We start from the raw sequence: 27,758 nt of genomic DNA on the forward strand, positions 1-27,758 counted from the left end.
ACTTCACAGTAAACTGAGTCACTTCATTTTGTTTTAAAGCACACAGTCAGCACACAGTCACACAATCCTATAGAAACACAACATGGACCCTGATCCCCTCAGTAACTATAGGTCTGTTTCCATTTAACAAGATTTTAGAAAAAGCTTTGTTCTAATTGGGACTAACAAAGACTCCTTTAAGAAGGTGTGGTGGAGTTTTGTTACTAGTGTTTAATTATGTTTCTCAGAAAAGTGATCAAAACTGACATATTTTGTATTTGGAAAGATTATCTTCACTTTCAGATCAGCTTGTTCAAAGTTATGTACCACCTTACAAGTGAACGTCTGAGGATCTTAGTTCAGCTGTACCAACAAACAGTGTGTGGTTTGTTCAGAAAGCAGGTGTAATTATTATTATTATTATTATTATTATTATTATTATTATTATTACTATTGTTGTTGTTATTGTTTTCAAAGTTCATCTCTCTACAGGATCAATCTGGAAAAGCTATGTCATATTTGTTGCTAGTATTGTGAAAAACTGGACAGTCTTATTTACAGCAAGTTATGGTAATCCAGGTGAAAGGTGACACAGACAGATAACTGTTTCAACATCCTATATATGGAGAAAAAAACAGCTTTAATGTAGCAATATTCTCAGTTGATTTATTATTAAAAGACATGAAACTATCCACTGAAACATTAAATAGAGTCCGAATTTATGTGGATAGAATGCCTTAGTTAGAATATTTATAGAGCTGGGTGTGCCACATAAAATAACTTCAGTTTTGGTATTGTTTAGTTGAAGGAAGTTCAGCTCATTGAAACAGTCAAAAAGGGTCATCATAGGAACAGTCACTGTCAAGTGTGGCAGGTAGATAAAACTGTGTATCATTCAAATAACAGAGATAGAAAAATGGTAACATGTGTTAATCTATTTCAGAAATATAACGGCAATGCATGATGTATGTAGCACGTATGATTAAAAACAGAAGAGGAACAAAAGTGGATCCTTGTGGGATGCAACAGGTTCTGGAAGCCGACTAGCTTCATCTTTCGATCATGACGTTCCTATATTTGAGGAGGGAAACCAGTGTAATACGTGACAAAGTTTGTGTTCCAGATATTTTTAAAGAACTTGTTAGATTCTATGCTGAGATCAAGCATGACTAAATAGTAGACTGACAGACAAAAGCAGATTATTATATGCCTTAAACAGAGTAGTTTTTTTCTACGTATGTTTTTCCAACCAGAGTGAAACTTGTCAGATATGGTAAAAGTATTTAAACATGGGTATAATTAGTAACTTTGCAGTAAACCGAGTCACTCATTTTGTTTTAAAGCACACAGTCAGCACACACTCACACAGTCCTATAGAAACACAACATGGACCCTGATCCCCTCAGTAACTATAGGCCTGTTTCCATTTAACACGATTTTAGAAAAAGCTTTGTTCTAATTGGGACTAACAAAGACTCCTTCAAGAAGGTGTGGTGGAGTTTATTACTAGTGTTTAATTATGTTTCTCAGAAAAGTGATCAAAACTGGCAAATTTTGTATTTGGAAAGATTATCTTCACTTTCAGATCAGCTTGTTCAAAGTTATGTACCACCTTACAAGTGAACGACTGAGGATCTTAGTTCAGCTGTACTTTGAGTATTGCCAACAAACAGTGTGTAGTGTGTAGCAGGTGGAATTATTATTATTATTATTATTATTTTTAAAGTTCATCTCTCTACAGGATCAATCTGGAAAAGCTATGTCATATTTGTTGCTAGTATTGTGAAAACCAGTTCCTTTATCAGACGTTCAGTGGGACAAAGAGATGTGACATGTTTGCTCATGCTTGTGGTCTTAAGGCAGTCAGCAGATCTTATGACACACACATATCCGCCTACACACACACACACACACACACACACACACACACACACACACACACACACACACACACACACACACACACACACAATATTTACTGAATATTTATTATAACTATTTATTATCATCACATGAAAGCCAGTAATTCAGCTACATACTTTAATTATATGAGATAATGAAATGCAAACCACTACAACATTTATTCCAGGCTTCACACCAGCACAAAACAATTATATTTGTGTGTATTTCTTAAGATTAAATGCAAACTATTTTAAAAAATTCTATCTGTTGATTGGTAGTTAGCAGACAATTATCAAAATTCATTATTTTACTTAAGAGTTATTAGTGAAAATGCTTGAAGGTGAGAAGAATTCGCGAATAGTTATATTGTTTGTGGTCTGACACAAAGGTGATCTGAGTGTTCACTGTCCTCCAGTGGTCAGAGTGCAATACTACAACAGTCCACATTCTGTAACGACTATTTACTACTGGAGGCAGCTGTTATTACAAGGTGACAAGGAGAACCAATAGAGCGCTAATGTAGGTGGGAAATCTTCTGAGGATATTCCCAATTAGTGTTGAGGATGTATAGCTTTAACTAAACTAACATAAAAGTAAAAAACAAACAAACAAACAAAAATATCAATCTGACAGTGATGCAAAATTATAACAAAATAGAATGCAAAACGTCACACACCACTCAGCTACACAAAAGTCAATCAAACTACATAGATACGCCACCATTCTTGGGTAAATGCAGGAGCATCAGAGTTTGTGTGAGGGTAATACACCAGGAAGGATTATCTAGCTTCAAAAACAGAAAGCAAAAATAAATAGCAATATTTAATGCTTATTAGAGATTTTCAAAATTGAAATTTACTTTAAACAATTTGGGCTCAAAACAGTCAAAAAACTAAAACAAAAAAAACAAATAGGCTATTTTTCACAATTCAGCCTCCCATATTATCCCTGAGAAAAAAATGTGGTGTGAAGCATAAAAAAAGAGGGGTTTTTAAAAAAAAAAAAAGAAAAAAGCACTTCACTATGCTCTATGAGTATAGTGTTTCTGTCACTGGAGAACAACAACAACAACAACAACAACAAAAGGAAAATATAAAATGAAAAATTGTACACATTACATCACATTGTTGCCATTAAGAAATGCAAAACAGTAATCAGGTAAATTACACTAAACTGGCTATTTAATCACAACATTTACCAGTCAAGCACAACATTTTGTACAACAGGTACAACAGGTTGTACAACAGAAGTGACCTTTCAGACTGCAGATCAATGTTAGACTGAGCATTGGTCACAATAATAATTGAAAAGTACAACATATCATTTCCTTGTCATAATGACATAGGTCAGACAATATTAACTTTTGAATACATTTTGGTGTCAGACCAAAGCAGACCAAACCGACACAGTAATTATTGCATACATTAATCTTAAATGTATGTAAGATAAGATAAGATAAGATAAGATAAGATAAGATAAGATAAGATAAGATAAGATAAGATAAGATAAGATAAGATAAGATAACTCTTTATTGTCACTGCACAGTCATACAGTGGGGCAAAAAAGTATTTAGTCAGCCACCGATTGTGCAAGTTCCCCCACCTAAAATGATGACAGAGGTCAGTAATTTGCACCAGAGGTACACTTCAACTGTGAGAGACAGAATGTGAAAAAAAAAATCCATGAATCCACATGGTAGGATTTGTAAAGAATTTATTCGTAAATCAGGGTGGAAAATAAGTATTTGGTCACCTCAAACAAGGAAAATCTCTGGCTCTCACAGACCTGTAACGTCTTCTGTAAGAAGCTTTTCTGTCCCCCACTCGTTACCTGTATGAATGGCACCTGTTTGAACTCATCATCTGTATAAAAGACACCTGTCCACAGCCTCAAACAGTCAGACTCCAAACTCCGCCATGGCCAAGACCAAAGAGCTTTCGAAGGACACCAGGAAAAGTATTGTAGACCTGCACCAGACTGGGAAGAGTGAATCTACAATAGGCAAGCAGCTTGGTGTGAAAAAATCAACTGTGGGAGCAATCATCAGAAAATGGAAGACATACAAGACCACTGATAATCTCCCTCGATCTGGGGCTCCACGCAAGATCTCATCCCGTGGGGTCAAAATGATCATGAGAACGGTGAGCAAAGATCCCAGAACCACACGGGGGGATCTGGTGAATGACCTGCAGAGAGCTGGGACCAAAGTAACAAAGGTCACCATCAGTAACACACTACAACGGCAGGGAATCAAATCCCGCAGTGCCAGACGTGTTCCGCTGCTGAAGCCAGTGCATGTCCAGGCCCGTCTGAAGTTTGCCAGAGAGCACATGGATGATACAGCAGAGGATTGGGAGAATGTCATGTGGTCAGATGAAACCAAAGTAGAACTTTTTGGTATAAACTCAACTCGTCGTGTTTGGAGGAAGAAGAATACTGAGTTGCATCCCAAGAACACCATACCTACTGTGAAGCATGGGGGTGGAAACATCATGCTATGGGGCTGTTTTTCTGCCAAGGGGACAGGACGACTGATCCGTGTTAAGGACAGAATGAATGGGGCCATGTATCGTGAGATTTTGAGCCAAAACCTACTTCCATCAGTGAGAACTTTGAAGATGAAACGAGGCTGGGTCTTCCAACATGACAATGATCCAAAACACACCGCCCGGGCAACAAAGGAGTGGCTCCGTAAGAAGCATTTGAAAGTCCTGGAGTGGCCTAGCCAGTCTCCAGACCTCAACCCCATAGAAAATCTGTGGCGGGAGTTGAAAGTCCGTGTTGCTCGGCGACAGCCCCAAAACATCACTGCTCTCGAGAAGATCTGCATGGAGGAATGGGCCAAAATACCAGCTACTGTGTGTGCAAACCTGGTAAAGACCTATAGTAAACGTTTGACCTCTGTTATTGCCAACAAAGGTTATGTTACAAAGTATTGAGTTGTATTTTTGTTATTGACCAAATACTTATTTTCCACCCTGATTTACGAATAAATTCTTTACAAATCCTACCATGTGGATTCATGGATTTTTTTTCACATTCTGTCTCTCACAGTTGAAGTGTACCTCTGGTGCAAATTACTGACCTCTGTCATCATTTTAAGTGGGGGAACTTGCACAATCGGTGGCTGACTAAATACTTTTTTGCCCCACTGTACATAGTACAGTAGTACAATGAAATTGGAAAACTGTCCTACGTCGGCACTACATATAACACAACACGACACGATATGACACATCACAACGCAACAAACAACACAACACAGTATATTAACTTAGTATAAAAAAGAAGAAGAAGTGTATGTGTATTGCACACTGTTATTATTGCACATGTAATTCAGGAATACGTGCTATTAGAGCCCTGTTGCCCTCTGAGTGTGAGGGGCTGATCCAGCTTGTAATCATATGAACGACCCCCTCACTGGTATTGGTCCACTGTTAACATTTTCCCAGTGACTTCAACTCTACTGGTGAATATGATGTCAAAACACACGGTTATCCACGCCCTCCTTTTTAATATTCAGGTGCTGGTAGGTTTCATTTTCAAACGCGGACAGACGGTACATAAGTAAGCGTTATTTTAATGTTAGTTAAAGCGCGGTGAGACCCTTGCTAACGTCATTAACTGTAGCGTAGCAAATATCTAACTAATACTGGAATTGACAGCTCGAGGTGCACCGGTTAGTGTGTATATGTGTGTGTGTTTGCCTGCCAGCCGTCATCACAACAGTTTAGAAAACCTGCAATTTATTACTGCAAAGTTGGCATAAAAATGGCATCAATAGCGGCGGCGCATGAGCCAGGCATTAGCCCAGGCTCCGTACCGCTGGCCGATGCTTTAGTCCCGGCGAGTATATTTGCTCCAGACCGTGGAGGATGCAGCGACGACGCCGGGGATGAGTGTTTCGAGGATGGAGACGTGCTCAATGGCGAGCCCGAGGATCGGGGGATTGACTTTACTAGCAAGGTAAAGCTAAGCTCGCCAAGCTAATGCTAGCTGCTGCTGTCAGTGAATGAATGAATGAGAAAAATAATGCGCCTCTCCTCTACAGCTATGTAATTAACGTTTTATAGCTACGGAGTATTTTTAAGCACCAAATATAACACACGAGTGATTTTTCTGGACACCGAGCTGCTTTTGTTGACACTAAACAGCTAGCAAGTGTTAGCAGTTCCAGCTAAAATAGCAGCGGAGCCCGGCGCTAACGTTAGCTGGACATAGAAGCACTTCTCAAAACAAGTGAATATGGTTCATCTGTTATTAACGGTTTGTGAACCCAAAACAAAAACATACGGGATAATAAAGAACAATGAAATAATATGGTCGGCTTTCCAGGGTACCAGCTAAAATACCCGACATGTTTTGCCTATAATGTCTACCTATGATATATATTGTTGGCTGTAGCTATATGTGCTGCTGAACCATTCTGATCAACTGAAAGTTGCTCTTAAATACCGAAACTTGTAGCATGAAAAAAGAGTTTTTGGCCTGACGTAATCCGGAATGTTTGAATGTAAGAGTGAAAGCAATCATGTCTTTGCCCACAGGTATTAAATTGCACGTTACAATGGTGTTTTTTGGTCCCATAAACACATTGCACAGAGTTGCATCAGGTAGGCAGTCCCTTGTTGACTTTTGGCTCCTGATAGTTTCAGCATGTTAGCAACTGATATGCTATTCTGTGTAGCAACTTCTCAATAACCCAGTCCACTGGGTACTATTCATCTAGCAGGCCTTTAACACAGCCCTTGTAGCTCCAAATGCATATCTCTTAGTATAAAGTATGATAGTACTATTACACTTGTAACCCGCCCTTAAAGGGAAAGCAATGTACTGCCACTAAGTAAAGTATGTTTCTGCTACTACTGGACCTAAACTACATTTCCTCAATAGTTCACTTATTTCATTTTGTGTGTGTTTGTTCTGGTTTCTTTTAAAGATAGAAACAAAAACTAGCAAATAATAATAAAAAAATGTTTGTTTAATCAGGGTCCCCATGAGCATCACGCTCATCCTTAGCTACTCTTCCCAAGGTCTTACACACTCAGGCCAACATTCACAACAAATAAACATAAAACAAGCAGGTTCTTCTTATACAAAAAGCATTGCACTTCAAGGTGTTTTTAGGTCCATATCAGCAGGGATAACAACACCGTGTTCATGTAACCTTGAGGTATGTCATGAGAAAAGAAGCAGCTGTGTTTGCAAGTTGGGTGATGCGTTCGACCCTGCCATTCCCTTCAGATTTCTTTTTGCTTACAGGGTATGAGAGTGTCCTCCAGTGAAACTAAAATGTCCCAAATAAGTAATAATGTTTGGTTCAATGCCTGTTCTTTTTTTTTTTTAAACAACCTTACCTGATGCAGTCTCTCCCGGGACTGTTATTAACTGTTATTAGAAGAAGAATATTTGATTTAACAATTTCATGGCCAGTGTTACTCTTTATGTTTTCTCTCTTCCCCTCTCTGGAACCCAATAGCTGGCACTTGTTAGCCCAAATGGAGAGCAGTATGATTCGTTACTTCGGCAGCTACGAGACAGGATGGAAGAGGGATGTGGAGAGACTATTTATGTGGTTGGAATGGGCTCAGGTGAGAGATATATAAAAGCCCTTGTCCAAATTCCAAGGATACTATAGTGTAAATTACGAGTCTCTCTCTTCCGCCTTTTCACCTATTCACTCTGTAACAGTTTGTAACACATCTGTTCTTGTTCTCCTCCTGTGCAGATGGTGGTGACTGGGGTTTGGATGAGAAAGATATGGAGGCCTCAGTAGCCACAGTTCACTCCATGTGTGAGCAGCTAGATGCTGACCTGATCCCTCTACGGGAGCGCAATGAGGCTGCCGGTTTGGTACGTGACTATCTGATACGGAGGCGTGTGGGTGAGCTGGACTTCCTGGAGGTCAGGTGAGCAGTAATGAAGTCACACTTACTTTCAACAGTGCACAGTGTGTTCAGTACAGGTGACATGTGTCCTGACCAGACTGTTTCAATTTTTTATCAGATAAACTACTGAAAAAACCCAGAGGCCCCTCGGGTGTGGAAAAAGTCAGATGCACACTTGGTACAATTACAGCTGAGAATTTTAAAGGAAATTTAAAGAAATGTTTATTTTAAGCTAAATATTTATAATAATAATAATAGTCATAAATCACCTTGTAGATGTTATGAATATTGGTACTCTAGGTGGTTTACAGCCCAGGTTTCATCTAGGAGGATTTTGGGAACAAACATACAGACATACATAAGCTACGATCATGATAGTGTGATGATGATGATGGAAGATTTCTGTAATTAAACCAATCCCAGGGCCGGGTTCCAAATCCCTTACTGACTTTTGTCCAGTGGCTTTGACCCGTGTGCTGTCTAATTATATGGAGGGAGTGCTTAAAAAACACCTCACCTCAGCTATTATGGATCAGTTGGCCTGTATGCAGTTAGCATGCAAGTCACAAAGGAGCACAAAAGACGCTGCACTGATACTACTTAATACAGTTACACATCGCTTACAGCAAACAGCTGATCAGGGAAGGATTATATTTGTCAATCTGACTTCAGCCTTTAATACAAGGACACATTTTATTGCAAGAACAAATAATAAGAGGGTAACAGTGGATTAGATATTTTGAAATTTATTGTTCGCAGAAGGTCTGTATTACTCATGTTGTCTAATGAAATAATTTGTAATACGGGGAACCTGTAAAGGTGTGTTTTATCCCAATTGTTATTTTCTCTTTATATAGATGATGTACAGCTACAGGATGGGAATATGAAGCTGGTGTAATATGCTGATTATATAACTCTTGTTGGTCCCGGTCATAGGAATACCAACCCTGATGATTTTGCATCATTGCGTAGGTTGGAGGAATGCTATAAATCTCTCTATTTGTTGATTAACATTGACAACACAAAAGAGCCTGTCTTGAATTACACAGGCCCTAAAACAGGTCTTTCATTTTCTGTTCAGTCTGTGGAAGTCATTAATAGGTTTAAGTATCTGGGAAAACATTGTGATAAGGAATTACATTTTGCAGCTAATGCTGATTACATCAATAAGAAAGTTAGTCAGAGACTGTTTCTTATGAGGAAGCTAAGAGGCTTTGAAGTTAGCGAATACGTTTTGGAAAGAGTAAATGTCAGCTTGATTGAAATCGTCCTCATGTTCAATACTCAGTCTGGTGTGGTAGCCTGACTGTGGTAAGTAGGAACAAACTGGACTGAATCTGAATTGCACTCAGGTCAATGTTATAGAATGCCTCTGGCTTGTAAAAAGCTATATAGAGGATGATTTGTACCAAATTCAATTAGTATGATGAATAATAAGCTGCAATATATTTTTATAACTTTACCAATGGTTTATGCATGTGTGTGTATGAATGTGTGCTGATAATTATCAGTTTTTAGTATGAATTGATAACTGACAGTTTTCCACCAGTTTGGACAATGAAAGTTATTCTGTTCAGTTCTATTCTGTTCCCTGAAGCATCCAGGGCTCTTTTTTCAACCTATATGGTATCCTTGTGTCTCTCAGGGTTGCAGTGGTGGGCAATGTGGATGCTGGTAAAAGTACTCTGCTGGGAGTATTAACACATGGTGAGCTGGACAACGGCAGGGGCTTTGCCCGCCAGAAACTATTCAGACACAAGCATGAGATGGAGAGTGGCAGGACCAGCAGTGTGGGCAATGATATCCTGGGGTTTGACCAAGAGGGACAGGTGAGTGTGTATGCTCAGTGCTTTACTTCTAAAAGAAGTGTAACTCTGAAAATGACTCGTGTTTTTAATGATGGTTCATATATTGAGTCATGAGGTGCTGAAATATGTTGACTGTTAAAATAAGTGTGAGAAGAAATGAGTTTGGTGAGGTGAACGTTAATAGTAATATGGAGGATCTACAGAAAATGTTAATGGAAGATGAAAGACTGTATGTTTACATAGGATTTCTGTTATTGTACTTGCCTCCCAGGTGGTGAATAAACCAGACAGTCATGGAGGAAGTCTGGACTGGACCAAAATCTGTGAGAAGTCCTCTAAGGTCATTACCTTCATAGACCTGGCCGGCCATGAGAAATACCTCAAGACCACAGTGTTTGGGATGACAGGACACCTTCCAGACTTCTGCATGCTTATGGTCAGAAAGGGGGAGGGGGAGGGAAGATGGTGTGCGTGTCTATGTACAATATCCATGATGTCCCAAAAATCGTTTTCTTTTTTTTTCTTTTTCATACAAGTGTAGGAATAAAATTCACTTTTCCCTTCCTTTCCAGGTGGGCAGTAACGCAGGTATCGTAGGAATGACCAAAGAGCACCTGGGCCTGGCTTTAGCTCTGAACGTGCCTGTGTTTGTAGTGGTAACCAAGATAGACATGTGCCCAGCCAACATCTTGCAAGGTAAGCCTTCTGGGGTTTTATTTGCTTTGCAATATTTCCTTATTATGCAAAAAATACATCTTCTATTAGCTTATATGCTGTTTATCTGCATTTTCACGTGCTAAAAAAATTACAGTAACAACTAAATAACTTGTGTGTTCTTCATTTCCTTCTATCAGAGACCCTAAAGCTGCTGCAGAGGTTACTGAAGTCCCCAGGCTGTAGAAAAATTCCTGTCCTGGTACAGAACAAGGACGACGTCATAGTCACCGCTTCAAACTTCAGTTCGGAGAGGTACTGGGTCTGTTGTTGCGAGATTCAGCAGCAGAAAGACAATGTCTCACTGTAAGCTACGTGTGTTTGTTGTGCACCCCCAGGATGTGCCCCATCTTTCAGATCTCCAATGTGACCGGTGAGAACATGGACCTGCTTAAGATGTTTCTCAACCTGCTTTCCTCCAGGACATCCTACCGGGACGATCAGCCTGCTGAGTTTCAAATAGATGATACCTACTCTGTACCGGTACTATGAACACTGATAAACTGCTCTCCCTAATGTATTTTATCATGTAAATTTAATGCAAAAAAACAGGTCATGTGTTGTTTATGTCTTAGGGTGTGGGAACTGTAGTATCGGGAACTACTTTACGTGGGCTCATACGCCTGAATGACACCATGCTGCTGGGACCCGATCCTCTAGGGAGCTTCATCTCTATTGCTGTCAAATCAATACACCGTAAGAGAATGCCTGTGAAGGAGGTCAGAGGTGGCCAGACTGCCTCGTTTGCTCTTAAAAAGGTAGAGAAATAATAAAATCATCCACTGTCTAGTGCAGATGCTTGGCATTGCATAGGTCAGTTAAATGTTAGCAGTTTTTTTTTACTCATTAGGCCTTATTGCTGGTCTTGAAAAGTGTTATTCATCTTGATAATAGAAGGGCAGTGAAAATGATGACATGTTTTGTCATATGCTTCCTTCCAAAGATCAAGCGTTCGTCCATAAGGAAAGGCATGGTAATGGTGTCCCCGAGGCTAAACCCACAGGCAACTTGGGAGTTTGAGGCTGAGATCCTGGTGCTGCATCATCCCACCACAATATCCCCGAGATACCAGGCCATGGGTGAGTAGCAGTGACACGCTCTGTGTGTGTTTCTAGAGTCACCTTAAGGCAAAGGCAGGACATTTCAGCAAAGATTTATAGCAAAGTTTCTAAATGACATTGAACATTTGTATGTATAAATGTTATGGGACTGAAATGGTCATTTTACAACCACAGTAAGCATCAATTCATTCTCCTTTACGTATATATTCCCCAACACTCAGTCCACTGTGGCAGCATAAGGCAGACTGCCACCATCCTGTCCATGAACAGAGACTGCTTACGAACAGGCGACAAGGCTTCAGTCCACTTCCGTTTCATCAAGACCCCCGAGTACCTGCATTGTGACCAGAGGCTTGTGTTCAGGGAGGGGCGCACCAAAGCTGTAGGAACCATCACTAAGGTAGCAAAGCCTTCTGGAAGCTGAAGGTTTATGTTGAGTTAATGCTACAGCGATCTGAGGATCATGAGCCAGGTTCTAAAGCTGTAGTTGGAAATAATATTAAGATTATGTCCAAAATGTAGAAATCATTGTAGGTTTATGTGCTCACAGATAGTTCTTTGGGACTAACGTGTTGTCTCATATCATTTTCAGCTGCTGCAATCCACCAATAACATGCCATCAAACTCAAAACCGCCACAAATCAAAATGCAGTCTACCAAAAAGGCGCCGCCGCGAAAAGAGGACGGCACCGTGGTGTCCGGTGACGACGTGGGAGCAGCAGCTCAACCGGCAGCCTCCAACTCGACACAACCGGTGAGTCACAAGTCATTAAAAGTACTAAAGCTGTATGCTGTATGTACAAATTCTGTGTGTGCGCAGTAGTGCAGTTCCTGCGTTTCTTCAGATTCTGATTACTTACCTCGAAGTTGCTGTTCTAACTTCTGTTTCCTCCTCCTCTTTTTTTCTCATGTAACATCTTGTCTGTGAATCTATACACTGCTTTGTAATATTTCACCCTAAATTTTAACTCACCCACATCACTCCTGTACACTCTCTCCATCTCCTTTGCTTTCGTGGCTGGCTCTCAAAGGGAGAGGGAGATGATGACCCTCAGTTAAAGGAGGGCAACAAAGAGAACAAGGTAAACTGTGTTGACAGAAAACAAAAGCAACAGTGAGGCTGAATTGTGGAGACTGGACTCTGGTCTTTGCATTTGTTGTTGTTTTTGGCATTGTGATGCAGTGCAGCGACTGCCTTATTGAGCGGTTTCGTTCTATCTATGTTACAGCCAAAGTCTGGAGGTGGTGGAAGGAGAAGGGGTGGCCAGAGGCACAAAGGAAAAGGCCAGAACAGCAGCACCAACCCCACAGCAGCGCCTTCCTCATCGGGGATAGGGAGCTGCTGAAAAGCCCACGGGTCCCATTTCTTCCTGTCACTCCACCAAGTGTCTTCATTCCACACACCATGAAGGAAGCAGATGTTTGGAGCAAGACACTCTCCTCAGTCTTATTACTCCTCGCCTTTTTTAGTTTTATTGGGTTTCTGTTTTTTTTTTTTTTTTTTTTTTTTTTACACCAGGTCCCATACTTTTTATTTAATTATTTTTGAAAGGGAACACAGAGGGGTATGTCTCACACTAAAAGCATACACCTCCTAAGCATTTAATATCAGCTGCCTTTACCATTTCGAATGGCTTGGGTGATTGAAAGCAGTGTGGTTTTTGAGGTTAGCCTCACTCAGGATGATGAATATATTTAATTTTATCCATATTTTATGCGTGTCTGAAAACAGTCCTCTGGCTCAGTTTCAGGGGCAGGGAGGAAGGATAAACCCAAGACAAGGGTCCAATACCTATATTTACGAGCAGCTATTAGTGACACCCATGAATTCCCTGTGTATTTGCAATGATAAACAGTTGTACTATTTATACAGCATTAATTGCCTCTTAGTTTTACAGATTGGAATGATGTACAAAATGTATGCAAATCACAAATGTAGCAGAGTTGATTTAAGATTCTAGGTATACAGAAAATATAAGCTGTTTTGTTTTATAATTATTTATTTGACATGCAGAACATTTACTCTTGGATGGTCTTTATCTTTTGAGATAAGTTCACTTGCACACCTAGATTCAGTAGTATGCGTCATTCTTCCATCGTCGGTCTATATACAAACCTTATAATAGTGTTAGTACCAATACAGCACAGTTTCTCACTTCAGCAGCTGCTACTGATTGTAATACTTGCCGTACTTGCAGTGCTACTTGTAATTCTCATATCCCATGTGTTATGGCTTGTTGCTGTAGACATATTGTGACATTTTAAATCCCTTGCTACAAGAAAAGAACCATTAATAAACACAGTTTACTGAACTTTTCAACAGTGCTGGCTATTGTGTTTCCATATTTTCAATATTTCTGACATTATTTGCAGTAATATTATTTGCATGGATGTAACCCCTCATTTTCCATCAAGACAAGCCCACACTGCTTCAGCTATGTTGAGGCCTGGGCTCTGGGAAGAAAAATCCATGACTGACAGCATTCTATTGTGTTTTTCTATCCAGATGTGCTTTTTTGGGGGCACTGTATTCAAAATCATTGTTATGTTGAGGTTGTTGACAGATGCTTTCCAGATGGTACTAATGCTTTATAAATCCATCAATATTGACATGATCCCCTACACCACTGGCTGAAGTGCAGGTCAAATCCTTACAGTTGCCACCAGTTTCTACAGATGCCTGCAGACACTCACTGTTGTGCCTCTCTCCAGACCTATGCACCAAACGTTTCAAATGTGCAGGTATCACTCCATCAGACCTGTTGCCACTGCCTTTCTGTCCAGTTGTTGTGTAACCCCAGGCTTTTTCTGCCAGTTTCCCTTCCTCAAAAATGGCTTCTTGACAGCCAGCGATTCTTGAGACCATTTCTGACGAAGCTTCAGTGAACAGTAGATGAATCAACTGCAGAGCCAAATGCAACTCTAGCCCTGTCAGGTCTTTGCTGGAATTTTTTCCCCTCTTAGTTCAGAAAAATTACTTTCAGATACTGTTCTTCTGTTGTCATTTTTGAGACCTGACACTTCTTTTGTGCCCCTTTTGTCAATCTTCTTAAGGACAGATTGCACACCTTGCAAACCTTTGGCTGATGGATTCACTTTGTTGGCTATTTTATGTCTGCAAAACTATTGCTCAAGACCATTTCAGAAAAGTTTAAGTCTGTTTCATTGGAAGCAAAGTAAGAAGAAGAAATGTGGGGTAACTCAATGTTTTGCAAAAATGATTTGCCAGGAGAATAGATGTTTTTCTTCAGTAAATCTTTAGTTAAATTTTGTACAGCAGGACTTATGGATTGGTGAAATATTATTTACTGTAAATGATATTAGTGAAAAGAAAGAACTGTTAGTTTGACAATTAAGTAAAAAGTCATGTAGACCTAAGAAACAGCTCTAAGTATTTTCTTTAAGTCTAAGGGATAAAAATCAAAAGAACAAAGTCAAAACCTTTGTCTTAAAAACAGTAATGAACATGTTTCATTACATGTAACACAGCTCACTGAACTTGATACAGTTTATTTCTGGATGTTTATGTCAAAGCTAGAGATCAGTCTGGTAAAATACAGATAAAAAGTCCTATGTTTGAATTGCCTTAATGATACATATAGTCACAAGCATATACAAAAAACATTACAAAGTATAGACTTGTATGTGTAGTTATCTTTTATACATATATAGGTGTAACACAAATTATCTGCTTCATGTACATTATATTATACAAGACAGACGTTTTACTACCACTGCTTAGGTAGCACACATACCCATAGTTTTATATCACAACTTCACAAGGCTTTACTTGGCATGTGCAACATTTAATGAAGTATTTTGTGGAATTTGTGATACTGAGGTAAAATACATTCCACTTGAAAATAGTTTGTAACTTTACAGCTTTGTGTTTAGTAATGTTCTAGTTTGGCCTTAAATCTTTAAAGGATGATGAGGATGAAATTTAGGATAAGGTTACAAAAACTTGTGTTCGTCATGGCAACATTATGAGCAGAACAAAAGAATAGATTGTATTTCTCACCCACTCATGCACCATGAGCTTCAGGTACTGAAAAAAAATGCTGTTCGGTCATATGTTGTAGTCTGTCCTGTCCAAACTCTTTCTGTGGCAGGAGTGTGCAAGATGTTTATATAGATATATTAGATATATATGTATTTTAAACCTTGCAGTGAAACCTCCAGTACTGGGTATTGATCCGTTTAAATTATGTACAATGATGTGCACATGCTTCAGCCAACACGAGCCAGTTGAGTTTCAGTCATTTGGGTGTTACCATTGTCCAAAACTGACACAGGATGAGAGGGTGAACCGGTTGGTGAAGTAGTCACTTCTTTTAGCAGGCTGACAGTAGTGTCTAGATTTCTTGTCTCTGCACTTTTTTTTTAAACATTTAAAGAACAAACAAAAAAAAAAAAAAAAAAAAGGGCTAAGCTATGACTTTGAGACCAAGTTGTAGGTTTCAGCCATTTTTGCTGCACATTTATCCATCAATGTCCCAGCTGAACAGGTGATGTTTCACCAACATATCCTGCACTCCCTCTTTCAGTGGCTTCTGCTCCTTTTCCTGGGACATAAATGAAATGTGGAAAGCTTTTACTTGAAGTCAAAAGTTAGTAATGCATCACCTGACAGAAACACTAATCAGCAATTTTAATGAAAATATGTTTTATTATCTGCCTAAAAGAATATTGCCTTAATTAAAAAACAAAACAAAACAACACAACGAGTTACCATCTGGAGTCTGAAGGGGAAAAAAAAAATCATGATACTGACCGCACATGATGACTATAGTATCTACAGTCAGCATAATAATATAGAAGTGAAATCAGTAGATCTTATAGAGATGCAGCTTTTTTCCCCCCAGAGGAGACAGTCTGACTTGCAGGAAGGAGATGGCAGCGTGTCACTAATAGCACTAGCAACTGCCATTTCTAGTCTACTTCTACAGTGACATGGAAAAATTTTCTTCTTTCAAAGATTTATTCTACAAATGTGCCACCTCACTCTGAAAATGAAGGGTAAAAGAAGACAAAGAACACTAATACCTACGCGAATCTACCGATAGTTTGATGAGCGACATTACCTAGAGATCCCAACTAAAGAGGTGATGCTGAACCAGCACTTCCATAACTTCTGCTTTCAGAATAGCAGACTTCTGCAACAGTATAAGTCATAATGTTTTTCGTCACTTAGTTCTAACAAGTCGTCCTTGATAGTAAGACTGGCTCACAACCGCTCTATATTGAGAAGCTGTCACATGCTCCTTGACTCACCTCTTTTTTGTCGGGAAGCTCACAATCTTGGGAGAGACTGAAGGCAAACTTTGACAGGACCCTGAAGAGAAAACAAGTTTGTTAATCATTATCCTGATTGATACACAGCTTCACTTTGTTTAACTTTTACCCTTCAAGCTTCTTTCACATGTATATTCCTGTTTTTACACGACTGAATTCTGTGTGGAAAATGCAAAAGATGGCTCGTGGATAAGATACAGCCAACTTCAAGAATTTAACACTCGGTAACCATCCATGATTTGAGCAGACTGACCTGAGCTCACACTTGATTTGAACCCATCCGGGGCTACGAAGGAATGACCATGGGTGATACCATTTTTCTACAGCCGCCATGCTGGAGCACAACACCTCCAACCATAAGTGCAGCACCTGCTCACTGAAGAGAAACATGTTAAGATTCAGACAGACTCGGTATGAAAATATGATTCTACAGAGTGACTTCGATGATTTCAATTCCACATGCATGTGTGATGAAACTTACTTCAGGCCAACACACACAAGAGACCTAAACTTGACATCCATTTGGGCATGTGCTGCATCATGGCTCATGTTGACTGACTGCACTGCCTGAGAAGGTAATCAAAGGGAAACAGTCATGCACTTTATCAGTCCTCAGTGCTACACGGCAACTTTACAGACTAGAAGCTAAGCCTCATATTACTGACAAAACACTTGGTTATTAATAAATAGAGTGTTCACTCACTCTGTAAAGCAGCTCCTCTGGCGTTAGTACTTTTCCATCTTCATCTAACCTGGTAAATCCCAAAGACAACCACTTGTTACTTCCAAATCTCTACTAGCAGTAGTGCAAAAAGCACACAGTGCACTGAGCATACAGTTAACGGTAAATGGCCCATTTATGTTCTTAACAAAGCATCATGCAATGCTAATTAAAGTCAAGTGCATCCCTGATGGCCCGTGGAGAACATTACAATTTGGGTTAATATAGCAAAGAATAACACTTTATGTACACCTCACCTGTAGGTTTTACACAGGACTAGCCTTGAGTAAACAGAATTGAAGTCCCTCTCTACCTCCCTGCTGGCCGCCTGAGTAAAAAGAAGAGGATTTAATTTAAATTGTCAGTTTGACAGACGCATGTGTGATACATGGTACTATGATGACAAAACGTTTTCCTACCTCCTCTATGAATAACCACGGGTGACATGGCCCTCCAAGTATAGATGGTTTCTTCAGACCATGCTGAAAGATAGCCTTCAGAGCTGGACATAGAGTCCCTCTGGCCAGGTCTGTCACTGCCTCTGTCACAGAGTCGTCACCTGCTAGTGAGTACTGAAGACATGTACGAGATCGTCAATCACTGTTGAAGACACTGTATGATTCGACAGTCAGGACATTACAATAATAAAGAAGCAAAGACAAAACCTGGTGCATAGTTGATGACATCGAACACTGGAAGAAACATCAGCTAACTGGACAATTTCAAAGTGCTTAGCTTTAATTAAGAGAATAACGTAAGAATGTGCATACCTCCTTGCTCCTTTCATCAAGGATCTCAACAAACTTTGCTGGAAACCAGCCTGTTAAAGACAAAATTTATCATACAGCAGATAATTACTTACTGATCTTTTATATCAGTTGTTTCTATTGTTACATTTTACTTATGCATTTACTTTAACTTGATTCCTTTTATAATTTTATCCTATATCTTTTACACAATTTTACTTATTTTGCACATTTTTATTATTATCACTTGTATAATTCTTTACTTTGTTTTTCATTTTTAAATGTGGAATGTAAATACATCTGCCTTTGGATCAGCTTTTTAAAATTTTAAATGTGCTAGATCAATAAAACTTTTTTGGCTCTTTATATTAAAAAAAAGAGCTCTTTATATTAAAAAAATAGAAAAAAAAAATAGAAAAAAAAAATTATATATCTATCTATCTATCTATATATCTATATATATATATATATCTATATATCTATCTATCTATCTATCTATATATATATATATATATATATCTATATATCTATCTATCTATCTATCTATATATATATATATATATATATATCTATATATATATATATATATCTATATATATCTATATAATTTTTTTTTTTTTTTTTTTTTTTTTTTAAATCCCACATACCTCTAAGGCTGTTGAGTTCACCAACCCAGCAATGTTCGTCCTTTTGCGAAATAATCTGAGCGACAGAAGAATACAGCAGGATGAGACACAGAGACCAGACGGCGTTAAAGCTGTGCTTCTTTTTTGCCAGCATTTCTGTAAATTATGACTCACAGTGATGATGTCATTCTTTCTAAAGCCCAGTTCATCATCATCATGACGCTCAAAGTCTAGCAAAGCCTTTGCTCGTCTCCGTCGGTTGCGAGATACCACAAGAAAGTTTTCATGATCCCGCTGATGACTCTCCATGGAGTAGTCTGGAGTCAGATCCTAGACAGAAAAAATGGAACGGATCGATATGAAGTCAAAATGTGAGAAAATAATAATCTTAAAATTAATTCCACAATTTGGAAGTATTATAATGCTACAGACAGCAAATGAAAGTACAGCATGGCTGATGCTCTGTTTATTTTGGTTGATTGGTAGTTCAGAACAGGACATAAACACTCACAGTGCTGGAGTGGCGTGGATCCAGACAATGGAAGTGCTCTGCAATGCGGGTTATGGCCTCTCGCAAGGAGGCCACCAACTCAGTCTGCTTTATGTTCTTTGACTTCAGAGCTTCTGCCTCATCCTCCCCAAAAAGCAGGGAGGTCAGGGTGGATTTCCTGCGCAGCGACTGCCTCCTCACCACCTAAACATTTATCAATAAAATCTCAATTTTTTCCCCTCTTTTTGTTTAACAAAATTTTTAGAAGTAAATATACAACTCCTACTCTCCCTGTCTAAACCACATGACTAATAAATTATGCCAATACTATAATGACTGACCTTGTTGAGATTGGTGTTGAGTGTTGTGTTGTTGCCATTGCTGAGCTGTGCCTGTTCATTTAGGATGTAGGCTAGGTGCTTGTGTCTGTGAGCTTCCAGAGTTTCTTGGGAGAGTGTCCCTGCTAGCCTCATAGCCTCCCCTAGAACTGCAGGTGCGTCTCTCAGCTGGCTCGGCAAATCCGAAAGAGTATTAAAAATGGATGCAGAGTTCTCTGATGACACAAGTTCCTCCTCCTGGAGTAAAGAAGTAAATTAAATAAGATTAGGATTAGGATGATGGCTTAATCTTCCATCCTAATTGCTCTCCCCCAAAGAAAAAAATCTAATTGGTAACTGCACACACCGACTAAAGAAAACAATAAATGTAAAGCATTCAAGAAAAATACAAACTGCAAGAGGCTATTGAGATTCAGCAGAAGTACTGTGGCTAACCTTAATCTTGAGCATGCCCAGTGTCACCTGGAAAAGCACAAGTGACCCTTCATAGAAGAGCAGATCCCAGATTCTTAGGAGCAGACGGATATCCACCACACTGGCAAATGATGTCAGGAACCAGTGCAATGTGATCAGTGACAACTCTGGATGTTCAAAAAAAGAAGATGATGTTACCTACTGTATACAATGTACAGTATAGGGTGCAACTCACAACCCTTTTTCCACAACCCAAGGACTAAACTCTCATCATCTTTCTTGATGCTTGATCCTACCTATGTCATGCTCCTGCAAAAGGCGGTCAAGGGCCGGCAGGTACTGAACAATAAGTTGGCGGAGAACTCTCTGATCCGTTTGAACGCCCAGCAGAGTGGAGGAAAAGTAAGATGGAGGAAGAAGATCTTCGATCAGGGCGCACATCATCCATAGTGCATCCTCCTCCTCGAGAAAGAGCAACAGGCAGGAAACAACCTGGATGGATGAGACAGATATGAGAAACAATGAGAGCGTAAAGAGGAGAATATCTTCTATGCTGAATCAGCTGCTCTGAGTAATGTAACTGATCAGACAGACTCTCTATGTATGTGTTCTTACCATGCCAGTGCCCTGACAGTACCCAATGTCAGGGTAGAGCCATGCTAGGCTTCTCAGTACACGTCTCAGCCTTGGCACTCCAACACTGGTCAGACTATTGAAACACGCATTGGTTGGCATAGTCCGTAACAAGTCCTTCTCTATCTGAGGGACAAAAGATTAAGATGGGATCATCCCATTATTATTTGAAAGATCTTTAAGGATTCTGCAGAGCAAATGAAGAAAAATAGTGCAAAACACCCTAATGCTTGAAGTCTAATCTCCAAATGTGTCAGACAGATTTGTTGACTGTGTTTAGGCAGTACTTTTTGAACTTAATAATAATAATTACAATAATAAGTCTTCACACATTTATACAGTTAGGCATTTTACCTGTTTAGCAACTGTGGTGTCATCATTAGAGCTGTTCTTGATGATTTCTCTGTAAGAGATCTCAGAGGTCCTCTTCTTTTGAAGGGCTCCAGACAGACGCATCCAAAGCTAGGAGAGGAGGGGGAAAAAAAACGATGTTTCAGTAACATCACTATATAACTAGCTTGCTTTAACAGTATTTTAGACTTCTAGTCAATGCTACAAGAAACAACACTGATGGTAAAGCTTACCTGTGGTCTCATACTATGAGGTATTCCTCCTAGCACCAAGGAATGCAAACGCTCAGAGCGTGGAAGGACAGGATCAATAAGATCCCAGGTCAGGTCACCTACTGTGTGGTTATGGGTGAACTCCAGGTGGGCTTGCCAACGCAGTCGCTGCTGGGGGTCTTCACGCTGGGGCGAGCCCTCAGTGCCCAGCCAAGACTTAGGCTCCCCACCATCTAAGAGAAAGTAATATATTCAGCCTTAACTTCAGCTTTAGTTTGTTATCTGTGCAGGCTCTATATTAAAATTGTTATAACTTACAAACTCTTGGATTAAGGAGAACAAAATAATGGAAAATGGTACCAGCTACAATACTGTGGGCATTCACTGCAGAGATATGAAAGCTGCTTCACTTAAAACAAACTCAGCTGAGTCTCCAGGAGGACTGGAGAGAGTAGTCTACTTTTGCATGAGTTGTCAACCAGCACACTTCAGAGAAGCAGAGAATTCTGCTTTCATCATTCATGACATTGGAACCATAATTGTGTGTATTTGGATTGTTTTTTAAAATCACTAAAATTTGGCTGATAGATTAACAAAACCTTTTTCTGGGGTTTAAAACTCAAAATACACACTCAAAGACGATTCAATAAATAGCCTTCTTCATTGTCATAATAGGTCAAGGCTGGAAAAACCCTGAGATCACATGCACTTCACCTACATAATAGAGCTACTATGCTCATATCTAAAAAACAAAATTTTTCCCTACTGCGATTCACCAAATGATGATAAAAAAGTTTTAAGACAGAAAAGAATTGTCTGTGTGTGAATGAGAGAGAGCAAAAGAGAAGACATGGATAAATGAAATACCCTCTGTGTCCACCCTAAAGCCAAATTCATCATACTGGAGTTCAGGCTGCTGTGAAGAGTCTTTCTGCAGAAACAAAACAGTGACATGCATTTAATCGGTGAACATCTCATAGTAGAAACATGACTATATCAAACAAACGTGGCTATAAAGAAGTGAGATTAATGGTTTCAGTGCCATTAAAGGAGCAGTGTTTTAAACTGATGAGATCACCATGGTAACTTTTGCTGAACAACGTTACCGTCGCCCAAACAGGCTACAGTAGATGTTTTAGATATAAACCGGCAGCACAAAAACACATTTTAACTACGTTTTTCCTCTCAATTTAAAAGTAACCTCAGATACATTATATACAAACCTGTGGGTTATTTAATTGGTGATTTAAAAACTAAATATTTAAGGTTAGTCGTAAATACCTGATAATGAAACTGATAGAACACAGAAAACAAAAACGATAAGTCTACTGATATTCATACCAAACCAATTCATGGATTATACACAATCAAAAACTTTTATTTCACTTTGATTTGGGCAAACACTAAAGGGAATTCCACCCCTCTTTCACTGTGGGACCATAACCTTGAATGCACTTAATTTTTTTAATATATTCTTTATTAACCTCCACAACTCACATCTTTAACTGAAGTAGGCAGCAAGCATTTGATTAGTCCATTTTTTTGTTGAAGAAAACTAAATAAAGATGGATGTAGATGTGTGACAGCCTTTAATATTTTTTTCCTCAATTTCTAAAATCTGAAATGTTCGATTTCTCAAGAAACTTGTTTTATCAACAATGTGGGAAACCATATTCTTACTTGATGGTACTTGGCCAAAATGTCCTGGGGCCACATGCTTGGGGTAAGAGCCGAGAATGGCCCACCAGGAGCTGGTGTGTAGGTACCTAAAAGAAAAAAAGGTCTTATTATATCCATCTTTCTATTGCTAAATCCACACACACACACACACACACACACACACACACACACACACACACACACACACACACACACACACACACACACACACACACACACACACACACTCCAAAGTTCTGCAAAGAAATTACATTTTGCAAATATACCTGACATTTTGATGATTGAGTTCAATATGGTGGGACACCTGGGAGTAAACAAGTCAGCAGATAGCCACTCTATAGGAAAGAAACAGGTGCTGAGAATCAGTTGGCAGTTTAGATCGTCAACATTTGCATATTTCAGAACGATGCTGAAGCTAGTCAGTCCTCCAGCTGACAGCACTCCGTATGTTTGTGGGAAAATCTCCAGACACATAAATGACCTTTACAACCACTAACCACATCAAATTAGCAGACATTATAAATGTGTTTGTCTTCACTGTTTCAGTAGCAACTGTAATGTTTGAAATCCTTCGGATACCATAATCAGTTACTCAGGACCTCAGTCCATTTTGATACTATCCAAGTTACTATAATGTAAACCTACCTAACTGCTAAACAAATACGCCATTCTTCAAACCAATCAAGTACAAAGAAATTGTCCAACAGACCAACAACAATGTAACAAGCAAGGCAGTGCCCCTTCTTCTAGAACGAACTCCAGGACATGCAGAGCTTCGGCACAAACACAGAGAGGAGAAAAAAACAAACAAAAAAAAAAAAAAAAAAACAAAAAACCACGAGATAAAGAGAATTCTTGTTTCTCTCTTCAAGGCAATATGACTGCTGTAATTACCAGAGGCTAACTATTCTACTAAACTCTTTGTGTATGTACAAATGTGTGTTGTGATGCTCTAAATGTAGAGCGCACATCTTGGGGTAAAATTAACATTCTGTGAGAAAACCATAAAATGACTTGCGCCTACAAACACACAACAAAGACTTAACATACCATGTATTTATGAGCTTTTGTCTGCAAGATTTTAGCCTTTGCATTAAAGCTAAAAAAGTGACTGTTTAAGCATATAAATAAATTACATGGCAAATATTGGCAATGAAGGGGAGCAAAGTGGGCCATCCCTCTACAGCACTGCGACAAATACCATGATCTCATCTAACTGTTGGTACAAAGTTGTTAACCTCAGTACAGCCTTTCTGTGTTTTAGATATTATCATTAACAATGGTGTTTCCACAGGTTAATATTCACAACTTTAACTCAGGTTCACACACTTTGCAAACTACGTAACTGCAGTGGGTGAACCTGTCCTTCACCCACTGTCTGCTCCGGTATAATATCCACTCTAATAACAATGTAATAAAATAAAATAAATAAATAAAACAAAAAGATTAACAAGAGAAGTCTACAGAGAGTCTGTATATGTTTCGCCCTTAAGGCATTCAGACCATGATTCTGCTCACTATAAAACAAAACAATCAACAACAAAATAAAAGGACATTTTTCTAAAGTCAGAATGGTCTAGAGAACACTGATTTATTTACAGCCTTTGTGTGTACATTTAAACAGCACTGTGCTTGGGAACAACCCAACATTTTTCTGGAGGATTTGTGATGAAATCTGACTTTAATGAAAAGATGCAGTTTGTATTTTACCCTTTACAAAACAGAAAGCTAGAAAACTATTCTTGGAGTAATTGTGCGATGATTCTGGCTCAATTTTTCTAAGTAATCACTGCAGCATTTCTAACAAAGTACAAGTCACATAGGCATATCAGGAAGATGTATGTGTAATGGCCGATATATGGTTATTGGACAACTTCAAATATCCCTCTAAAATGATGGATTCTTGCCATTAGCATCTAAGAAGATTTCAAGTCTCAGTTCTGTCTTTCGCATACAAATAGTAAAACACTATATATGGTTTGTGTTTGATAGATGTTTTGTGGGCAAATACAACAAACGAGTTGTTGCCCCAGAGAAGAAATAATACAGTATATCAGTAAGACAAACCACTACTTGGAATCTAAGCAACTACAACCATAACCTGTGAAAAGAGGCTCGCCTGCATGCAAACACGCTGCCAAAATGATTCATTCTAGCAGCAGGCTTGCGGCATGAAGGGAGATTTAGGACTTAAGAGATGAGAAATCAATTTGAGGTCTGGAGGACGGCCAAGTGTTTTCAGGGAAGCTCTGTCTAACTGAGGGAGGCCTGGGATTTTAGAGCTTCTCCTTTACAAGAACATTAACAGTTTAAACACCTGCCAAAGAAAACCAAACATTACAAAATCCATCCTGCAAACTGTTGCACATATCAGTAATCTGACAGCAAAATTCGTCCGCAAACCCGAAACAAACATAACGAGCAAGTTCTGAGTAACCCACTATGAATCCTTATTCTCATAATATCAATCCTTATTCTCAGAGTCATCGCAGAATGCGCTCTATACTACAAAGAAGAACACCAAGTTTGCAAACACGGATACATAAAATACGATTGTGACTCTGCATGTGATTAATAAAACACATCGAGTATTTTAGATTTTGTCGAGAAAGGCAAAACTTGGGCAGAAACAAGTCACAACTTTCAGGAAATGAACAGAACTAAGGTGACTTGGAAGTTAATGCTCTCACATGCATGTGATAAATGGAAATCATTAACTTGTTACAGTTTTGTTCTCCCAAGGATGTAAACAGCACAGACAAATCAAATCACTTCATCTGAGGACCTTCCTGGACCTATAACAAAGGGTCTTTCATGCTTTTTTCCTCTCCAAACAAAATAACATCCTTTTCACTGCGGAGGTGTGGCTGTACTCACAAGTGTTTGCACACACACTGGTCAACACCCTGTTGTAAGAACACCAACAAGCAACATCCTGCTGTGCAAACAGGCCAAGAGTATGCATCGTGCACAGCAAAGCCCTTCCTTTTAAACACTATAAGGAAGCTCTTACTTCTACTCTAATTAGAGTTTGTGCTGCCCCATCAGCCTGCCCAATCAGCTCTACCCACTCCACTTCCCCTTACACCTCCCCCAGCTGTCCCTTTCACTAACCACAACATTGGTGACTCATGTCGCCTCCTCACCAAAGGAAGAAGAAGAAAAAAAAAGGGTGTCGGTGTATGCCAGAGCATCTCTGCCTTGTGCCCAACAAATCTAGCTTTGGCTGAAGAATGACAGGCGCACACCTTCAGTCTCATTGGCAGTCCATCTGTGTGTGTCTCCCCTCTTACACACTGGCATGCATCGCATCTAATTATAGTCTCAGTTAGACTTACGCACACATACACGCAAAGGGATGCTCGTGGAAGGCCACTTCTTTGAGTGAAAGTGCTGGAAACTCCCGTCTAAATACCCTTACTTCCTCGTTTCAATGGAGTGTAAGGCAAGAACCTGCAGGGAATAGGCGCTGTATGACAAAAAAGCACTGCATCACTCTTGTCAACATCTATCTGCAACACCTAAGCTCTGTTGTCAGTAAGCCATAAGGTTATGCATAAGGCAACAAGTGACTCTCCTGCGTCTGATAGCACTACGAGGCACGTTTGAGTGTAAATCATCTGTTGTGTTGGTACAGACTGCAGCATCTGTCAGCTTTGTATGTGTCATCGTTAAACCGTTCAGCTGACCCAGAAATGCTGAAACGTTAATGGTAGACCATACGTGATGCTACCGACTCACACACACACACACAAATCTCACTGAATATTCAGTTTTTTTTTATTAACTTAAAGATATGTATGAAGCACAATGCTCAGAAATGATTCAATTATTGTTACGTCAAACCCCCAGCTGACGTCAGTTGCAGCTACGAGACAATAACACAACATTTTCTTTCCTTAAAAAACACCCCCATCAGGGACAACACATTTGGTCAACACCACAAATGTTATCAAACAATAAGCCATGAAATTTAACGCTCATACATTCATATTGACTTGTCAGCTGTTAGCCAAACATGCTACGTTTAGCTTTTAGCTAGTAGTTAGGTGCAAAACGGTGTACCACGGAAGGCCTGTCCGATTAACTTACCGTGACATTATTCTAGCGAACGCACGCTAAGGTTTCTGGAGGACGTGCCTTTTCGTTTTCCCCCTATAGTTTTAAAGAGAAAACGCCATATGCTATGCCATTGCCATCTCTCGCCTCGGACGTAAGACTTCCCAATACTGTGCACCTGCTAGTGGCGACGTGTAACTCCGACGTATTCTTACGCCCTGTAAGGCTTTCCCAGTTCCTTTTCCATCGTGGGAAGTAGCGCCAGATCCCGGAACTACAATTCTCAGTCAAAAATATCCTTCCGCAGGTGGGGAGTAGGTGACGCAGGCACACGACGTATCTCTTTTTTGTTCCATTCATTCATTCATTCTTTCTTTTTTTCTTTTTTTTGATACTCCCTTACCTCATTCAGACCAGCTACGAAAACAACCAGACACGTTTCAGAACAGTGCTAGTCATGACGGGTCAACCAGTAGCTGTTATGGGAGTTTGTGCTAACTCCAATTGCTTGAGTTGTTTTTTTTTGGTTTTTTTTTTCAAATAAACCTCTTTAAAAATAGGTAAAGACAGAAACTGCAAATGAGAAACCTCAACTGTCACTGCATATATCACTGTTATTTCACAGTAATTAATGTTTATTTAATTTATTTACTCTTATTGGTATTAAAGTGTATTCACGCACAATACAGCGTATTCCACTGTCCCTTCTCTTTCCTTCTTTCTAATATTGTTAAGCATTAGACAGCAGCTTAATTTTTAATCTAATTAGCTGCTGATTGAAGCCACATCACGTTGCTCTTACATGACTACTCCACAAGATGGCTGTGTTTTACAAAAGCCT

At 39.4% G+C, this 27,758-nt stretch overlaps 2 protein-coding genes across 4 annotated transcripts; one reads left to right on the forward strand and one right to left on the reverse strand.

The window, feature by feature from the left end:
- The first annotated feature begins 5,285 nt into the window (after window positions 1–5,285).
- On the forward strand, window positions 5,286–12,853 carry gtpbp1 (GTP binding protein 1). 3 transcript variants are annotated; one of them, XM_026165261.1, is made up of 14 exons: window positions 5,286–5,847; window positions 7,361–7,472; window positions 7,610–7,790; window positions 9,415–9,598; window positions 9,849–10,013; window positions 10,150–10,273; window positions 10,432–10,546; window positions 10,630–10,774; window positions 10,867–11,049; window positions 11,235–11,370; window positions 11,574–11,752; window positions 11,945–12,106; window positions 12,384–12,434; window positions 12,582–12,853. In XM_026165261.1, the coding sequence occupies exons 1-14, from the start codon at window positions 5,653–5,655 to the stop codon at window positions 12,696–12,698; spliced, it is 2,049 nt and encodes a 682-aa protein (XP_026021046.1). In that variant the 5' UTR covers window positions 5,286–5,652; the 3' UTR covers window positions 12,699–12,853. The 3 variants fall into 3 exon arrangements, with proteins under 3 accessions (XP_026021046.1, XP_026021047.1, XP_026021048.1); XM_026165263.1 differs by lacking the exon at window positions 5,286–5,847 and adding an exon at window positions 5,856–6,147; XM_026165262.1 differs by lacking the exon at window positions 12,384–12,434.
- Window positions 12,854–14,779: 1,926 nt separating this feature from the next.
- On the reverse strand, window positions 14,780–27,182 carry sgsm3 (small G protein signaling modulator 3). The gene is made up of 21 exons (XM_026165260.1): window positions 26,951–27,182; window positions 23,125–23,193; window positions 22,859–22,944; window positions 22,046–22,109; window positions 21,200–21,411; window positions 20,970–21,077; window positions 20,598–20,741; window positions 20,279–20,474; window positions 20,004–20,149; window positions 19,572–19,805; window positions 19,252–19,434; window positions 18,915–19,070; window positions 18,762–18,816; window positions 18,139–18,188; window positions 17,788–17,940; window positions 17,626–17,696; window positions 17,351–17,399; window positions 17,129–17,214; window positions 16,901–17,023; window positions 16,627–16,687; window positions 14,780–15,917 (listed from the first exon to the last, which is right to left on the reverse strand). Exons 2-21 carry the CDS (start codon window positions 23,129–23,131, stop codon window positions 15,834–15,836), a joined length of 2,268 nt encoding a protein of 755 aa, XP_026021045.1. The 5' UTR covers window positions 23,132–23,193; window positions 26,951–27,182; the 3' UTR covers window positions 14,780–15,833.
- Between the last annotated feature and the right edge of the window lie 576 nt (window positions 27,183–27,758).

This window comes from Astatotilapia calliptera, chromosome 4 (genome assembly GCF_900246225.1).
Source record: "Astatotilapia calliptera chromosome 4, fAstCal1.2, whole genome shotgun sequence".
Classification (NCBI taxonomy): domain Eukaryota; kingdom Metazoa; phylum Chordata; class Actinopteri; order Cichliformes; family Cichlidae; genus Astatotilapia; species Astatotilapia calliptera.